The 17,985-nt window shown below is 46.6% G+C and overlaps 1 protein-coding gene across 2 annotated transcripts in view; it reads left to right on the plus strand.

Annotated features, from left to right (window-relative positions):
- ARVCF (ARVCF delta catenin family member) overlaps window positions 1–15,359 on the plus strand; it is a 771,519-nt gene extending 756,160 nt beyond the window's left edge. The window contains exons 19-20 of one of the 2 annotated variants that reach the window (XM_086942623.1): window positions 2,981–3,095; window positions 15,029–15,359. In XM_086942623.1, the coding sequence (XP_086798749.1) occupies window positions 2,981–3,082 (102 nt within the window). In that variant the 3' untranslated portion in view covers window positions 3,083–3,095; window positions 15,029–15,359. The remainder of the gene's footprint in view (window positions 1–2,980; window positions 3,096–15,028) is intronic. The other variant, XM_086942624.1, reaches the window with a different exon arrangement.
- Window positions 15,360–17,985: the final 2,626 nt, after the last annotated feature.

Genomic DNA, 17,985 nt, shown 5'->3' on the forward strand with positions numbered 1-17,985 from the left:
GCATGTGAGTTTTCCGCACTGTCGCCCAGTGTAGAGGAGAGTCATGCGGCAGGAATAGTCCAAACCCTTCCCAGGTCACAGGAGTTTCTGTGTCGATGAGAGACAACTTCATCCAGTTGAATCCAAGATAAGGCATGTTTGCAGGGTGTGCCGGCCCCTGAGGGTGGACCTCTGGTCCCATACATAGCACGTACCCGGCACAATATCACCCTATCACCTTGCAAGTGGTATAAACCACATACATTCCAGCCCCACCTTGATCCACAGAGCCTTGCAATCATGAGAAAGTGAGAGGGTAGCGGGCTCTCAGGTAGGAGATGCGATAAAGACTAATAAACCGAATTGGAAATCAGAGCCTGAGTAAGTCTCTGAAGATACCGAATCGTGTTAACTTTACATGTCCACTCAGGACCACCGTCCTAAAACAGCAAAATAATAACCATGCTGATGAACACTGTTCCAAAAAAGACGAATATAAGGAATCTCAAAAGAATTGATTAGCTTTGAAGTTGAGAACGCTTTTAACTTCAGGATTGGCCCAGAGGACCAGAAAGAGCATAAGGTGCTATCAACACCGAACCTACTAACTAACCCCCATCAATCTTTGCCATCTGCCATGTGAGAATCTCACTAACATGGGATGTCTCCACCCTCGAGGTCCACAAACTGTCTTCCTCAAATGACCAGAGAACAGATAAAGGACACCAAGGACATGCATGAGAAACTTGCGCAGCACCACTGGCCTCAAATTAATTTAGTGTTTAGCCGGAAGAGCACTAAAAGATCTGAGCACTGAATAAAGAGCATCGCTGAAAGAATTGCTGGGCCAGGAACAGAACAAACCAACAAAACATAGTATAATGAAGATTGTGATGCAAGGGTCACCTTTTAACCCATCCTGATATCCCACCAATGAGTGTTTAATGATGGCAAACTTGAATTTGTCAAGGAAGTAAAGGTATGCTGAAAGACATCATCATGATTTAGAAGGTAACTGGGGCCATGGGTGATGCAATGTCACCTTGTAAAGAGGAACTGCTTCACTGATTGGTCCACTAAGGCCTAATCAAACAGCAACTATTGTTATTAATGCCAAGGACTAGTTGTATTGTGCCACCCTCTAACTGATTTGTCTCCAGGCACTCAACTAGAAGGAGGCATTATTACCCAACTCTACGATGCACATTCAATTGACCTCCAGAGGGTGGTAGAAAGTTTGCACCACTGAAATTTGCACTTGTGCCCCCTGGGCAGGCGTATTGCCCACAGAACTTTCTACGTGTACCCTTTTTTAGGCTGGTTCCCACAGGGCCCCAAGTATTTCACTGTGCTCCTTGGAGCAGACCAGGTGAGTGTGACTACCACTGGAGACAGACGAGGTGTGCAAGAGCCACAGTGACCATGGGCACTGCTTCTAGAAGGGTGGACCATTCCTGATCCACAGGCGCTTCGGTGATAGTAACCACTGCCCGGACAAGGATGGGGCATCCGTAGTCGAATTTCCCTCGGGTAGACATGGCATTGGGTAGGTTGGGCGGAAGGTGTGCGGCACCCACCATTGCGACCACGTTCACAGCAGCAATTGTGCTACTGTAGTGGAAGTATATGCCAGAGGCTGAGGAGAGGATTGGTTCGCTGGTAACATCCCTTCCTGGGGATGGACAGACGGACACAAAACTGTGTAAAGGCTAATGGGAGAGGATTGGTTCTCTGGCAGGATCCCTGCCTGGGGATGGAAGCACAGACACAACCTTGTGTAAAGGATAGGAAGCCACCCTGGACAAGGGGGAGAGATCTCATGGCACCTTCCCAAAGGTGCCCAATAAAGTGCCACTCTTGGTAGGATTTTTAAACTTCGGGCTTGAGGTACCCAGTGTCCGCCCACCCGCCTGACTAACCAGTTGTACTGTTGCACAGTTAATGATTTTAGTTTGACGCCTCAATGTTACACTGAGAACATCTAAGAGATTCATCGAACCAGCTTTGGGGTTATTGTAGTTATAAAAAGACAATTGTGTATTCTGTTTACATTTCCTTGCAGTGTGTACACACTGATGTCAGAGAGTCAGTCACCGAGCCTGCACTGACTCTGTTTGCAATATGGTTACTGCTGTGTACTTTGAACTCAGATGGATGCCCCCATTGCTCCTGTCTAATTTCAGCTTGTGTACTAAAACCCTGCTGGCGTGCTTGTGTGTGCCCACATTTCAGATGAAATTGTGTACATTAACTCGTATTAACAGTCAAGATGCTTGTTTTTTTTTAATCTCTCCAAGATTCTCAGTGACTGTCTGCCTCTTTCCTGGATATTAACTGGTGCCTGTGGCTGTATCTCTATTTCTTCTCTCTCTTATCACTGGTGCCCTCTCTCTCTCTCTCTCTCTCTCTCTCTCTCTCTCTCTCTCTCTGTCTCTCTCTCTCACTCACTTGTCCTTGTCTCAGCCTCTCTCTCCTGATTGTTCACAAACGCACTTCTCAGGTGTTTAGGTCTCTCCCTGATGTTCACTCATGTCCGTCTCTCTCTGTTTCTCCCCTGGATGTTAATCTCTGTCTCTCTCTCGCTCACTCATGGTTGTTCACTGATGCCTGTCTCCGTCTCTCCTTGATGTCTACCAACGCCCCTGTGTTTCTCTCTGGATGTTCACAAATTCCTCCCACCCTCCACTTTCTCACTCTTTTTTCACTGATACATCTGTATGTCTCTTGGAAAGTCACTGATGCCTGTCTCTCTCTCGACCCCTTCTCTCATTCTCTCACTCACACCCCACCGCCCTCCCCCTCGCTCTCATTTTCTGGTATCTATCTTTCTCCTGGAAGTTTACTGATGTAGGTCTCCTTCTTTTCTCTTCTCTCTCTCTCGTTCACTTGTGCTTTTTTGCCTCCTCTCTTCTCAATGCTCGTTGGCATTTGTCTCCTCTCTTCTGTACTAACCTACTCTGTTTTGCTTTCTCACTTTTAACCCTTTCGCCTCTGCCTGCAGAATGACACAAATAAGAGGCACATTAACCGGAGTAACAGGGCTTCGGTGAATCTGCTGGATGCTCGTGATCCCAAACCTCAGCCTGTTGACTCCTGGGTCTAACTGTGCATGCCTGGTAGGTCTGCTGTAGTTCTGTGCTTAACTCTGCATGTCTACTGTTTCTTGGTGTTTTTAGGGTTGGGTCTCTGGTGGGTCATAATTGCATCTGTGCTATACCTCTGCACGACTGCGGTTTCCTGCTTCTTGGTGCTCTCACGGTTGGGTCTCTGGTGGGTCTGCCTTGTGTCTGTGGCTTAACTCTGCATGTCTGCCTTTTCCTGCTTCTTGGTGTTTTCAGGGTTGGGTTTCTATTGGGTCTGCCTTGTGTCTGTGCTTAACTCTAGATGTCTGGTGTTTCCTGCTTCTTTGTGTTCTCACTGTTAGGTTTCTGGTGGGTCAGCCCTGCGTCTGTGCTTAACTCTAGATGTCTGGTGTTTCCTGCTTCTGGGTGTTTTCAGGGTTGGGTTTCTGGTGAGTCGGCCCTGCGTCTGTGGCTTAACTCTAGATGTCTTATGTTTCCTGCTTCTTGGTGCACTCATGTCTGGGTGTCGCAGTGGTCTGACCTGCTTCTGTGGCTTAACTCTGCACACATGTTTTTGTTGTTGCTTGGCGCACTCAGGGTGGGATGTTGTGGTAGATTTGCCCATCATCTGGGATTCAACTCTGCTCACCTGGTGTATTCTTCTTCGAGCTGTTGAGGGAGGGTCTCGTGGTGGGCTTCCTCCACAGCCCTTGAACCCACGAGATGCCGGGGAAGTGGGTCACGGTGTAAAAGGTGGTTTAATTTACCTGATGCCAAATGTTTTCCTGCAAAAGACGAACTGAATTGATGCCCTTGTGCCTATTTTATACACCCTAAATGTGTACATTCAGCCAACTGTCTCTTGAGTATGTATGTTCAACCAACGGTCTCTTGAGAATGTATGTTCAACCAACGGCCTCTTGAGTATGTATGTTCAACCAACGGTCTCTTGAGTATGTATGTTCAACCAACGGTCTCTTGAGTATGTATGTTCAACCGACTTCCTCTTGAGTATGTATGTTCAACCAACTGCCTCTTGAGTATGTCTGTTCAGCCAACTGTCTCTTGAGTATGTCTGTTCAGCCAACGGTCTCTTGAGTATGTATGTTCAACCAACGGCCTCTTGAGTATGTATGTTCAACCAACGGTCTCTTGAGTATGTATGTTCAACCAACGGTCTCTTGAGTATGTATGTTCAACCAACTGCCTCTAGAGTATGTATGTTCAACCAACGGTCTCTTGAGTATGTATGTTCAACCAACTGCCTCTTGAGTATGTATGTTCAACTGACTTCCTCTTGAGAATGTATGTTCAACCAACTGCCTCTTGAGTGTGTCTGTTCAGCCAACTGTCTCTTGAGTATGTCTGTTCAGCCAACTGTCTCTTGAGTATGTCTGTTCAACCAACTGTCTCTTGAGTATGTATGTTCAACCAACTGCCTCTTGAGTATGTATGTTCAACCAACGGTCTCTTGAGTATGTAATGTTCAACCAACGGCCTCTTGAGTATGTATGTTCAACCAACGGTCTCTTGAGTATGTATGTTCAACCAACTGTCTCTTGAGTATGTCTGTTTAACCAACTGTCTCTTGAGTATGTATGTTCAACCGACTTCCTCTTGAGTATGTCTGTTCAACCAACTGTCTCTTGTGTATGTATGTTCAACCAATGGTCTCTTGAGTATGTATGTTCAACCAACGGCCTCTTGAGTATGTATGTTCAACCAACGGCCTCTTGAGTATGTATGTTCAACCAACGGTCTCTTGAGTATGTATGTTCAACCAACGGTCTCTTGAGTATGTATGTTCAACCAACTGCCTCTTGAGTATGTCTGTTCAGCCAACTGTCTCTTGAGTATGTCTGTTCAGCCAACTGTCTCTTGAGTATGTCTGTTCAACCAACTGCCTCTTGAGTATGTCTGTTCAGCCAACTGTCTCTTGAGTATGTCTGTTCAACCGACTTCCCCTTGAGTATGTCTGTTCAACCAACTGTCTCTTGAGTATGTATGTTCAACCGACTTCCTTTTGAGTATGTATGTTCAACCAACTGCCTCTTGAGTATGTCTGTTCAGCCAACTGTCTCTTGAGTATGTCTGTTCAGCCAACTGTCTCTTGAGTATGTCTGTTCAGCCAACGGTCTCTTGAGTATGTATGTTCAACCAACGGCCTCTTGAGTATGTATGTTCAACCAACGGTCTCTTGAGTATGTATGTTCAACCAACGGTCTCTTGAGTATGTATGTTCAACCAACTGCCTCTAGAGTATGTATGTTCAACCAACTGTCTCTTGTGTATGTATGTTCAACCAACTGTCTCTAGCGTATGTATGTTCAGCCAACTGCCTCTTGAGTATGTCTGTTCAGCCAACTGTCTCTTGAGTATGTCTGTTCAACCGACTGCCTCTTGAGTATGTATGTTCAACCGACTTCCTCTTGAGTATGTATGTTCAACCAACGGCCTCTTGAGTATGTATGTTCAACCAACGGTCTCTTGAGTATGTATGTTCAACCAACTGCCTCTTGAGTATGTCTGTTCAGCCAACTGTCTCTTGAGTATGTCTGTTCAACCAACTGCCTCTTGAGTATGCATGTTCAACCGACTTCCTCTTGAGTATGTATGTTCAACCGACTTCCTCTTGAGTATGTATGTTCAACCAACGGTCTCTTGAGTATGTATGTTCAACCAACGGCCTCTTGAGTATGTCTGTTCAGCCAACTGTCTCTTGAGTATGTCTGTTCAACCAACTGCCTCTTGAGTATGTATGTTCAACCAACTGCCTCTTGAGTATGTATGTTCAGCCAACTGTCTCTTGAGTATGTATGTTCAACCAACTGCCTCTTGAGTATGTCTGTTCAACCAACTGTCTCTTGAGTATGTATGTTCAACCAACTGCCTCTTGAGTATGTCTGTTCAGCCAACTGTCTCTTGAGTATGTCTGTTCAACCAACTGTCTCTTGACTATGTATGTTCAACCAACTGTCTCTTGAGTATGTATGTTCAACCAACGGCCTCTTGAGTATGTATGTTCAACCAACTGCCTCTTGAGTATGTATGTTCAACCAACTGCCTCTAGAGTATGTATGTTCAACCAACTGTCTCTTGCGTATGTATGTTCAACCAACTGCCTCTTGAGTATGTCTGTTCAGCCAACTGTCTCTTGAGTATGTCTGTTCAACCGACTTCCTCTTGAGTATGTATGTTCAATCAACTGCCTCTTGAGTATGTCTGTTCAACCAACTGTCTCTTGAGTATGTATGTTCAACTGACTTCCTCTTGAGTATGTATGTTCAACCAACTGCCTCTTGAGTATGTATGTTCAACCAACGGCCTCTTGAGTATGTATGTTCAACCAACGGTCACTTGAGGATGTATGTTCAACCAACTGCCTCTTGAGTATGTATGTTCAACCAACTGCCTCTAGAGTATGTATGTTCAACCAACTGTCTCTTGCGTATGTATGTTCAACCAACTGCCTCTTGAGTATGTATGTTCAACCAACTGCCTCTTGAATATGTATGTTCAACCAATTGCCTCTTGAATATGTCCAACGAACTGCCTCTTGAATATGTATGTTCAACCAACTGCCTCTTGAATATGTATGTTCAACCAACTGCCTCTTGAATATGTCCAACCAACTGCCACTTGAATGTGTATATTCATCCAACTGCCTTTTGAATATGTCTGTTCAACCAACTGCTTCTTGAGTATGTCGGTTCAACCAACTGTCTCTTGAATATGTATGTTCAACCAGGGCAGAAGATGTGAGCTGGTTCCTGGTCAATAAATAGGAGGTGGTATGTGGTTACAGGCCATTGGACAGGAGATGTAAGCTTGTTCCTGGTCATAAGATAGGAGGCGGTATGTGGTTTTAGGGCATTGGACAGGGGATGTAAGCTGGTTCCTGGTCATTGGATAGGAGGTGGTATGTGATTTTCGGGCATTGGACAGGAGATGTAAGCTTGTTCCTGATCATTGGATAGGAGGTGGTATGTGGTTTTAGGGCATTGGACAGGAGATGTAAGCTGGTTCCTGGTCATTGGACAGGAGGTGGTATGTGGTTTCAGGTCATTGGACAGGAGATGGGAGATGATGAACAGCATGCTAAAGCTGATTAGAGATAACTTGACATAAGGTGTGAGCTAGTGCCATGACTTTGGATGAGAGCGAAGTGTAGTCTTTGGGCCTTACGTAGGAAATGGAGGTGACTTCAGGTGTTTGATTAGATACCCTTGGATGTAAGACTGGAGCTGGTTTCTTGTCATTGGACAGTGGAAGGAAGCTCATACCAAGTCATTACCTAGTAGGTGTGAGCGGGTCACTGAAACATCGGTTGCAGCTGGTTACAAGTCATTAGACAGGAGGGGGAGGGGGAGATGTTTCCAGATCAGTTTGTCAGAGGCTGGAACATCTTCCAGGTCATGGGGCAGTTGGTGGTGGCTTGTTTCATTTCTTTGTACATGGAGTGTGGGCTGGTTTCTGGAAGTTGAAGAGGATTGTATGTGTTTTTTTTCCTTGGTATTAAATCCTGAGAGCCGTGGAACACTGGTCCCGGAAGCCTGGGCAGTCATTTTGGGTTTAATTACCATCTGCAGATTACCCATAAAATCCTGGAAACACAAGTGGTATCCCCTAGTTTGCCTGCATGGAAGCCCTGCAACATGAGACTTGTTACTGCCTTTCTCAGGAGGTATTGCGTCCCGAGAAGCAGTCATAGACACGCAATGAGTATCGGAAGAGCAGATTGCCAGAGCTCACGTGACACCTGCATGATGCATCTCATCTCGAGGAACAGTCATAGACATGTCAAGAGCATCGTGAGACCAGATTACCAGATCTTTCCTGACACCTGCACGAGGTATCAAATCTTGGGGCACAGTCATAGACATGCAATGAGTTTCAGAAGAGCAGATTACCAGATCCCACGCGATACCTGCATGAGTTATTGCGTCCCAAGGAGCAGTCATAGACACGCCAAGAGCATCAGAAAAGCAGATTACAGTATCCTGACATATGCATGAGGTATCACATCCTCAGGGAGCAGTCCTAGACTGATAAAGGTAAAAAAAAAGCACATTACTGTATTTTGGGAATACGTTTTCACTGATATGAGCTTCAGGCTCATAGCAGTGAGATTTGCACCGAACACACAAGCACATCATTGCAGTGGTCTCCACCCGGGCTAAATGCATTCATGATGCACAAAAGGCATTTGACAGTGTGGACTAGAACTCATTTACATGGTGCTGGAGCATGTCAGTCCTAGTCCCAGGAACAGAACGCGAGTCTGGCAACGGTGCCTGACCTCACTACCAAAGGAAAACTAGTGCGGAGCTGTGACTTGTGTTCACCCTTCTCATGGGGCCCTGGGTATAGTACTCGCAACCTCCTGCCCTCTTTGCACTGTGCGGCTGATGTTGGGTAATAATCGTAGCTGGCATCCTCTGAAATGATGCTGGACCGAAAGAGGAGCGCAGAATAACCCCAAGTGCTGTATCCTTTACTAGAACATTGGAATGTTGGGAGCTCCATTGCAGACAATGGAGCGCTCCCTGCTTCTACAGGCCGGTAAAGGCCCGCAGAGCAACATTCCAATGTTCTACAAAGGCTTCTCGAAGCTCGAGGGGATTTATATCCAATTGAGCTTCGAGAACCCTTTGTTTAATTTGTTAGAACATTCTGCCCTCTAGTGGCAGAATGTTCTAATAGACTTATAGCCCTTCGTAGCAGGGCTATACCGGCAATTAAAGTCCCGCTGTCTCGTTAAAGTCCCTCGCCTTCGGCTCGAGCCTTTAACGATTCAGCGGGCCTTTAATAGCCGGTATAGCCCGCTACGACGGGCTATAAGGCTATATTAGAACAGTGGAATGTTGGGAGCTTCATTGAAGACAATGGAGTGGCTCTGGGCTTCTAAAGGCTGACATAAGCCAGGAGGGCCAACATTCCAATGTTTGTCTTCATGGTTCTCCCTTTTTAATTTAGAACATTCTACCCTTAGTGGGTGGAATGTTCTAATAGCCTTACAAGCCTCCTGCCTCAGGCTATGCTAGTTGTTAAAGGCACTCTCCCTCGTTATAGGCCCTCACGTGTAGCTCAGACCTATAATTGAAGTTTGCACCACGTGCTTACTCTGCAGGACCTTCTTTAATTGCGCAGTGTCCTCAATGAGTGGCCATTATTATTCATCTAAACATACACTCATGCTCCTCCAGTTGCAAGCCAGGACCCCGGCTGACCTGCACGCTGACCGGCTTCCAAGAGGTTCCACCCATTGACCAAAGTCGCCTGGGTAGTTCAAAATATTACAGCAAACAAATGATGGACGGAATGCTGACAATGCACTGGAGTCAAGGTATCCTGGCTGATGAAGGGTGAAAGCCCGAAACCGGTCCTAGGATGCCCGCTTCCATTCCAGGGAGGACCTGGCCTGGCAGTTCGGGTTGGACTGTTCCCATTGGGCGCAGGGTCAGGACATGATTAGCATATGACTGGGTCCAAACTGGAATGGCACGGTGAGCACAAAAACGATGGATTTAGGCTCAGATCTCTGTACTGGGGTGAATGTAAGACATTGTTCGTCATTCTGTCCATCAATTGTTGTTTTTGCATAGTTCAAAATATTCTCAACACATCCTCACCTTGAGAGGACCTGCTCTGACAGTCTGAAAAATCCACTTCATAAGAATCCACACCAGATCCCAACAAGCACGACAACTACAAGCAGATTGACAAATGGCTACTTTGTGCAAGTGGACTAGAAGAGCCGTGGTCCCTAAACCATGTGTAAGTGATGGACTTGTTGGCCAATGGCCACTGGGGGCTTCAGAAGAGACAAAATCAATCAATCAAGTGCATTCGTAAAGCGCTTGACTGCTCTGGAAGAAGCGCCCCGGCGCTGAAGGAAGTGACTGAGTAGAGACCGGACTATCATGTCTAATTTTGGTCGAAGAGCCAAGTTTTTAGTTAGTTTCTGAAGCAGTGCTCAGACTCGGCCTTGCGAAGTTTGACTGGTAAAGTATTCCAAAGCTTTTCAGTCATTACAGTGAATGACTGGCCCTCACGTTGGACTGTAGCAAACGTGGGACCACGCATAAGCCGGAGGTCGTTAGCTCTCAAGGATCCCTCGTGTTGGTACAGACCAAGTTTGTTTCTCAAAAAAAGAAAATTTTCCACCAGGTCCACTGAGTGTGCTCTCCAGGGTCTAGCAGAGAAGGACAGAAGTGCTGCCCGTATATTTCTGGACATCACGACTACTTTACATAGTCCATGTCCCCCTTCTCCAGAAGTGCTCCGACCACTCTGATGCAATTCTAAAAGGGCACGTGCACCTTTCATTCAGTCATCACTGATTGACAAGGCCAATCCTAGCAGCCTGGTTGGCAACTGTGGGAACATTGAAGGCCTTTAAGGAGATGCCCTTGTGTAGTTCACTCGTGAAATCACATGCTTAGGAGCGAGCGGCCTCTTACCTCTTTATTATAGCCCGCTGTGGTTAAAGGCCCTGAACCCGAATTTCAGTGTTGAATAATTAAACCCTACTCTACCCTCAGGAATGCAGGAGCCCTTGTGGGCTTGAAAAAGAAACAACTTGCCTCCTGGGAGCCTCGGGGCTCTGACTGACCAAACTGCCCCCTAATCGTTGGAGCCTCTCAGGCTCAGGAAAATGCAGGTCTTCGCGCCAAGGAGGGGAGAGGCGGGCACCGGCAATGTGCCCCGACACCCTCCTCCCAAAGATTCCCACCGGGCCCCACTCACCAGCGGAGCGCGCAGGGTCGTCTCCTCGTGGTGCTGACCGGTCAGGCAGGGTGCGGGGCTCTCCTTCCACACGGGAGCCCCGCGGACTTCACCTCTCCTTGCCGCCTCCTCCTGCTCCGGGATGCTTCCCCTCGCTCCCGTGGGGAGCCGGCATCACTCTGGGTCCCGTGGAGGCGGGTTGGGCTCCCGCCTTCCTTCTTCTCCAGCCGGTGTCAGGCGGGACTGGGCAGCAGGCGGGGCTCTACCGTGCACGGGAGCCGCGCGGACCTCACCTGCTCAGTCCTGGCCTCCTCTCTTCACTGGAGCGCGGGGTAGGCTCCCGTCCGCTTCCAATTTTGGGGCAAGCACTTCCGGGTCGCCGCAGGCAGCGCGGCGGCCCCCGTCAGGTACTTGCAGGCGGGGAGTCACTATCTGAGGGGTAGGCTCCCTCAAGATAAAATAAATGAAGCGGGGTGGCATCTGTACTGTTCGGCAAATAAAAGGGGCAATAAGCGGCAGGCTGAGCGGGGTGGGCACCCGCGCCGCAAATTTACCAAACAAAAGGGGGATCCCTACGCAGCCTCTCTGCGCTGCAGGCCCCCAGCAGTCCCAAAAGTCCAGGGACAAAGTATAACCAGGAATGAAGGCAGGGGGCAAAGGCTGGGCCCAGGGGCCAGCGCACTGGGCCCTCCAGGCAGGAAGGCAGTCCTAGTGGCGGTCCACCTGGTGCCCAGCAGCAGCAGGCCCCCCCCCCCCTCTCCAGTCAGGATCAGGATCAGGAACAGAGAACAACACTACTGGGGACACAGCCCCTTTTTATACAGGTAAATCCTATGTCTGGGTGCAGGGTGGGGGGAAAAACCAGTTGCAGCTGGTTTTGGAGCAATATGACGTGCTCACCCCCTCTCACTATTCACTAGTCAGGCTAGGGTCGTTACACACCACAGGGGGCGGAGCCAGCCTTGTGTGGGGAAAGCCCAGCCCTATTCAGGTCCCAGGTGCACTCCTCCCTCACATCAGCATGCTAATCTCAACACTCACCACCGGGCCAGACCCATCCTGACTCCTGGAGCCAGGCTCACCAGCCAGCTCCAGCCAATGACACGCCAGACACAAATTACACAAACATGCCAACTTCTAGAAGTGGCACTTCCACACTAGACACCATAGCGCCGCATACATCATTGCGCAGCATTTAATCACACGAGCCCGCACATACCAAACTCGCACCTGCACTCCCCATTCATCAGGAACTAACATGGACACATACATTCCCCATGCATTCCTATGGGAGGGCAGGCCAATCTCACCACACGCACTCAGAGTGCGTACGCACTTTCCACTGGGACACAGTGAAAGTGCGCAGAAGCCAAAAATCACTAGCACTGGGTCACTACACAAAGCAAAAAGTTTAGGGGTGAACCTGCCAGAAGGGCCAAGTCCAACACCTATAGGTCACTGTCATGGGCTATATTGCTTGTTAAAGGCGCTGAGCCAGTTATAGGAGGAGGAGCTTTAACAACCTGTAGAGCCCGAGTCAGAAGAGCTATAATTTTATTAGAACCTTTCCTCCACTGAGGGTAGAATGCTCTAAAATACACAGGGAGAAACAGAAAGGCAGACATTAGAATATCGGGGCAGAAGGTCTGTAACAGCCATTATTGGCCCTCAGCCACATCATTGTCTTGAGTGGAGACCTCAACATTCTCAGATTGTAATAATAACCAGTCTGCACTGACGGTTCTAAGCACTATAAATAAGCGGTATTTCAATTCCCATTATGTAATAGAAATCAGTGTATGGCTTAGGAACAAATAAAGGCGGAGTGTGGCCGGTTAGGGTCTGAACACGGTACCCCACCCCAACTGTTAACTCAGTGGCTCACCCGGACAGCCATTGTGTTGTCTTCATGGCACGTGTTTTTTAAATAATGTTATGAATCCTCTCACTCGATAAAGACATCTGAGGAGGACCTGCGATGAGTTGGACAAGATGAGCAGGTAAAGAAAGTGCACTTTAGCTGGGGGGCCTGTTTTTAAACACTTCTCGACGCTAATAAAAGTGCGTTACAGGAGGTTGTCTGCAGTTCTACTTAAAACCAGTAGATGGCAGGAGCGTCAAAACAATTGGGACCTCTCCCCAGTATTAGCAGCAAAGTGGTGTCACCGGCAAGGAACGTCTGCATGTTCTGCTTCCAGCCTCTTAACTTAGCACACGAGATCTCTCTCGCTGTGATTTTTCCGATTGTTCAGTTTGTCTTTTTTTCCCTCCAAAAACAGAGTCCCACTTCATAAAAAATTAATGACCTGCAATATGTGCTGAATTACGCACCCTGATCCTAGTGAAAAGCAGTTTTCTAGCTCAATGTTATTTCTTGCTCCTATCGTTATTAGATTCTAGTATTATTTATTAACATATTTCTTAAATGAGAAAAAGCTTCCCTTTTGGAAGAAAAGAGACACTGGGGCTTCGTTTGATATGAGGTTTCACCTCTTTGAGTGTGAGATAATGGCCAGGACCCCAGGCAAAAATATGTTTTAATGGCGATGGGGTTGGGGATATAAAGACTATTTGTTGGACTGTGTCGCCGCCTTGTGGCCATTTGTAGTAGTGCCATAAAGCATATGCCCAAAATTAGTTTAATGGAGCACCATCCCTGAAATTGTCGATGGCTGGCAAGCAAATGCCTTCAGTCCGGATCCTAAAATTTCCTGTTTGGAGCCTCCTCTCTCGGTCACACATTGACCAGATGAAACTGGTTCCTGGTCCCATGTATTCACCAGTAGCCAATGTTTGGGACGGTTACTAACTCAGCACACGACTAGTGATTTGTAGTTATAATAATTAGCACTGTTACTATGCAGACGTCCAGCTCTGAAAATGGGGAGCTAGCCATCACCCGAGTACCTCCACGTGTTTCATATGTGAAGCAACTGAGTCCCAGAAAGAAGTGATTTGTTCACGATCACACAGTGTAGCCTAGCCGGGAAGCCAGGACTAGAATTTGAATGTGTCCGCAATTTAACCTCAAGACCACAGCTCTTCTGTAATGCAGAGGTGCTCTTGTTGACTTTGTGAAGTTCTGGGCCAAGCTTTAGCTAACAACCCCAATCTTTTCAAGCCAATGGACGGCATTGCTTCTGGTCACGTGACACAGAGGGCGCTAAAGCACCCAGTGCCCTTGGCGTCTGGCTGAGGTGGATCCTTTGAAAAGTGCCCATCAGAGAGGATATGAACAGGAGACTTGATTTTGAAGTGGAGTACCGTTTGATGCCCACTCAGAAGACTTGATTAGGAAGTGGGGTGCCCTGTAATACCACTCTGTTCTTCAAGCACTGGGAGTCAGATCTTCATTTGTCAAACAATTAATCTGGCTAGCAGCGGAGACAGAAACTCCTAAACAAAGCACGCCTTAATAGCATCTAAATGCCTCTTTGCTGCAGTGGTTGTGGCAAAATTAATAAATATTCCAGATCCGCCTTGTAAGGACACAGGCGCAGAGTTATGCACAGAAAGCAAAGACAGCTGGGAAATTGTGGTGAAAATACTGCTACAGAGGGCCGGTGTACGGTGACTGGGTGAGGGTCCAATGTCAGAACTTTTGTAAAATATGGACGTCATTTTCCGGAGTTATTAGCATTGTTTCATCGCGCTGTGCTCTGTTTTCTGAGCTTTTGTTTATCTGGTTGGTGTTCTTCTGCCATAAGCGACATCCTCCTTGTTTTGGCCTTTTGCAAAGGTTTCCACCGTTGGGCCAGGATGGTGGATCTGTGTTTGAATTTTGGGATGTCCACATGGCATAAATTTACAAACAACTAATTCAAATGGGAATAATTTGCAGGGCGAGTGGTTACCCCTAAAAGTTGACATGGATTTAGCCCGCTTGGACTAAACTCGCGCACTCCTGTTCTATAACCGAGATGCCTGATTTTAAAACCCGTAGTAGATAATCTGTTAGGTTTGTTTAGTGAGGAAGAATTTACCGCTGGTACCTTCACACAGTCAGGGCAAGTGGTACATAAAGGCAAGTGTGGGCATCTGCTTTACAATGTAACTAAACATGACCACTAGAGGGCACCAGATTTAAGCATATCACCATAAAATCAGACTTCTGGCTATATGAAAATGAGCACCCAAACAGAATATTTCGCATGGGTTTCTGAAAATTGTTGCACTGTTACAGCAGTTCGTAACATGAGTCTTGATATTTCCATTTCTCACATTAAACAGCTGTTCCATTTTGTTTCTTTCTCTCCCAGGGCTAAAGTCCAGCGTATTGTGTTTTTTAAAGCAAGGAACGACAGACTGAAAAACCACAAGGAGGGTGCTCCTTCCAACCACCACTGCCATTCAGGGTCTTTGTAGGACATTTTATCAGCCAACCCGTTGCGGACAGAGTGGAGTGGGAACAGAACAACCATCGTACAGCTATTGCATACACAACCATGCCTTACGCAGCAAGACCATTCTTATTTTTGTATTCTGATTTTTTTTTTGGGCCAGTTTTCAAGTACATTCCCATCAGACATCATAACTCTTTTCAAAAACCCCCTAAAAACCATAAACTTCAAAAACGTGCATTGAACTGGCTGGGATATTTGGTAGGTCGAGACGTGGATGAATCCGGAGCAGGGTATGCAATTGGAGTGCGAAACGTGGTTTCTGAAGCAATTGTAAGGTGTGGTCACAAAAAATGAGAAAAAACAATGAGCACTTTGTTGAGACTCTACATTTTGGGGGACGAACTGTGAATTTTAAATGACTTTTGCGGACTAGATGACGCTTTTTTTTTTTGCTTTATTTTTCCAAAAGGCGCAAAGCTTATGCTTTTAAGTGTGGTGGATTCAAGTGGAGGGTGAAGAGGAATGTTGGATTTGTGGTGGAAAGTTAGAAGGTAGTAGTGAAAGTGTTTCAGTGCAGTTTTTTGGGGGGACCGCTTACCTCTTTATCAGCAGATAGTGGTATGTGTTGCCTGGTACACGTGAACCTAGTCTGTTTTCCTCCCATCAATTGGCGGGGCAAAAAGTTCCCAGAATGCTTCGTCTCCATGAATATGTGAGGCTGGGGGGCGGGGGCACCTATTATGCTAACCACGAGCCACAATTTTAGGTTGTGTTGGTAGGGAACCATAATCTTTGGGCGCCGCAACACAAACAAGGCTTGAATTGGGTTGGTCAACAGGTGGGAAGAAGCGGGAACAAGAGAAGTATCTGAATCTAGAAAGAAGACATTGTTGGGCTTTGATAAATGCAGGTCTACAGCACGAGAATGCGATTTTGTGTAATCTAGGCAAGGGAGTGCATATGCTCCTAGGCAAAGAGGTCATGGGGGTATGGGGCTAGATTGTGCTAATAAAACAATTACGCCACTAGGTTAGCGTTCTGTGAGCCTCAAATAATGGCCTTTAAGAAGAGAATTTCTAGAAGGCCTCTGTGCTATGGCCATCACATTTTATTTTCTTCTCCACAGGGCACTGATCGTGGTATTAAAAATTCCAGCCCATGGCGCACTTGAATCATTTTACCAATGTGATGCCTGGGCTATTCACTTTGCCTATGACCTGGAGATCAAGTAATGAACCCTAAATTGTGCCAAAGAACTCCCAAATTTCTGTCAGTTTTGAACTCTTATGTGGGTCAAGCAGATAACAATACCTAAGGTTTGCGGGTCTGCTGTCACACCATTGCGGGTCACTGTTGCAGTTAACTTTTCTAAATGTACATAGACTAAACATTTTTCGCATTGAACAACAGGCCCCATGTGCAAAACTAAAACTCAGAATTTCCTCAAATATATCAATTACAAAAGTCTGTGGGGTATTGTATCAGAAATTGGACACGGATGTTTGATTTTCCTCTCTTCAGAGTACTTGTAGGACTTGTGATTTTGGATTTCTCAGCCGAGAACACACAACTGGGAGTCAGGAGCTCTTTCTGCGAGGGTTGATGAAACCATACAGGAAGCATCTCCAATGGGCATCATATTCATGGGGGGTTTAAAAGTTCAATTCAAGGTGTAGTATGGTGTCTGTTTGGGTCTGTGTGGCTCTCAGGGTGCGACTAGCGAAGTCTGTGTTCGCCCTTTGGACCTTGAACCGGACAGCTTTCACGTGGCCTACAGTCCATGAACTTGCCACATGTCTGTGATCACCAGTCTCAGCGAAAGAACATCTCCGGAATGGAAAACCTGGTGGTCACCAGTTGGACCAGCAGATGTTCCTCCATGGAATAGCAAACCCTCTGAGATCTGATCAGCGATACACAAAGCTAGGATGGTGCAACACACTTGGACTAAGTAAAGTAGCCGAACCCAACTATCTCGTTGACTTTTTCAAGAACATATAAAGTTTGTTGGGTCATCCAGAGAGCTGGTCTGAGATGGTCTTCCGAAGAAGGTATGCCCACGACTGTGAGAGTAAGCGTCCGACCACCTTTGTTCTGGTCTCAAGGTCAGCTGTTGTCTCATTGTGCTGTGCTTGGGCAAGTCAGCTGTGCAATATGTTTATCTTGCCTTTACCCACTTCATTCAAAATCCACTGGACTCCTTTCTGTCAGGAATCTGGAACTCGCTTCTCATGGGAAAACAAACAGACTGGATTCGCTTTTCTGGGCCCTCTTCGCCAGCACTGTTTTCTCTGGATGCTTTCAAATTCACGACTGAAAATTTCTTTAAATGAGGCTCGATAGAGACATCATAGATTAACAGTGTTTATAAATGCTAACATTTTAATTTTAATTTTAGCATAAGCTGTTAACAAAGTCGCACGACATCGAGTGTGTCTTTTTTGCCAGCTGAGGTTGTTGCTTTTAATTTGCGTTGTAAAATCTGACGGATGCCTCCTTTATATTTTTTGATGATAAAAAAAAACAACAGACAAGATTGCTGTAGGATGTGTGTGTATTTTCAATACAAGATGTCAATGTGCTTCAGTGATAAGAAACCATTTAATTTGATTCTGGGGGGGGGGGTTGTCTTCTGGTCTGTGTCAATCTTGGTTTAGTTTTCATTTTGATGCTGATGAAGCAGAAAGTCGTTTTAGCATTGAAGGCATGATTTTAGAAGCCAAGAATGCAACATGAAGAGAACAGCAGTGTCCTGAGGGCAGTCACATCTTACTGATGGAAAACTGGCATATCACCAAATCAACTCTATGGATTTCCTCTGGTTGTTGATATATTAGGATAGGCAGGTAAGACATTCGTTTTGGAGGTCGAGG

The sequence above is a fragment of the Lissotriton vulgaris genome, chromosome 11 (assembly GCF_964263255.1).
Source record: "Lissotriton vulgaris chromosome 11, aLisVul1.2, whole genome shotgun sequence".
NCBI classification, from domain to species: Eukaryota; Metazoa; Chordata; class Amphibia; order Caudata; family Salamandridae; genus Lissotriton; species Lissotriton vulgaris.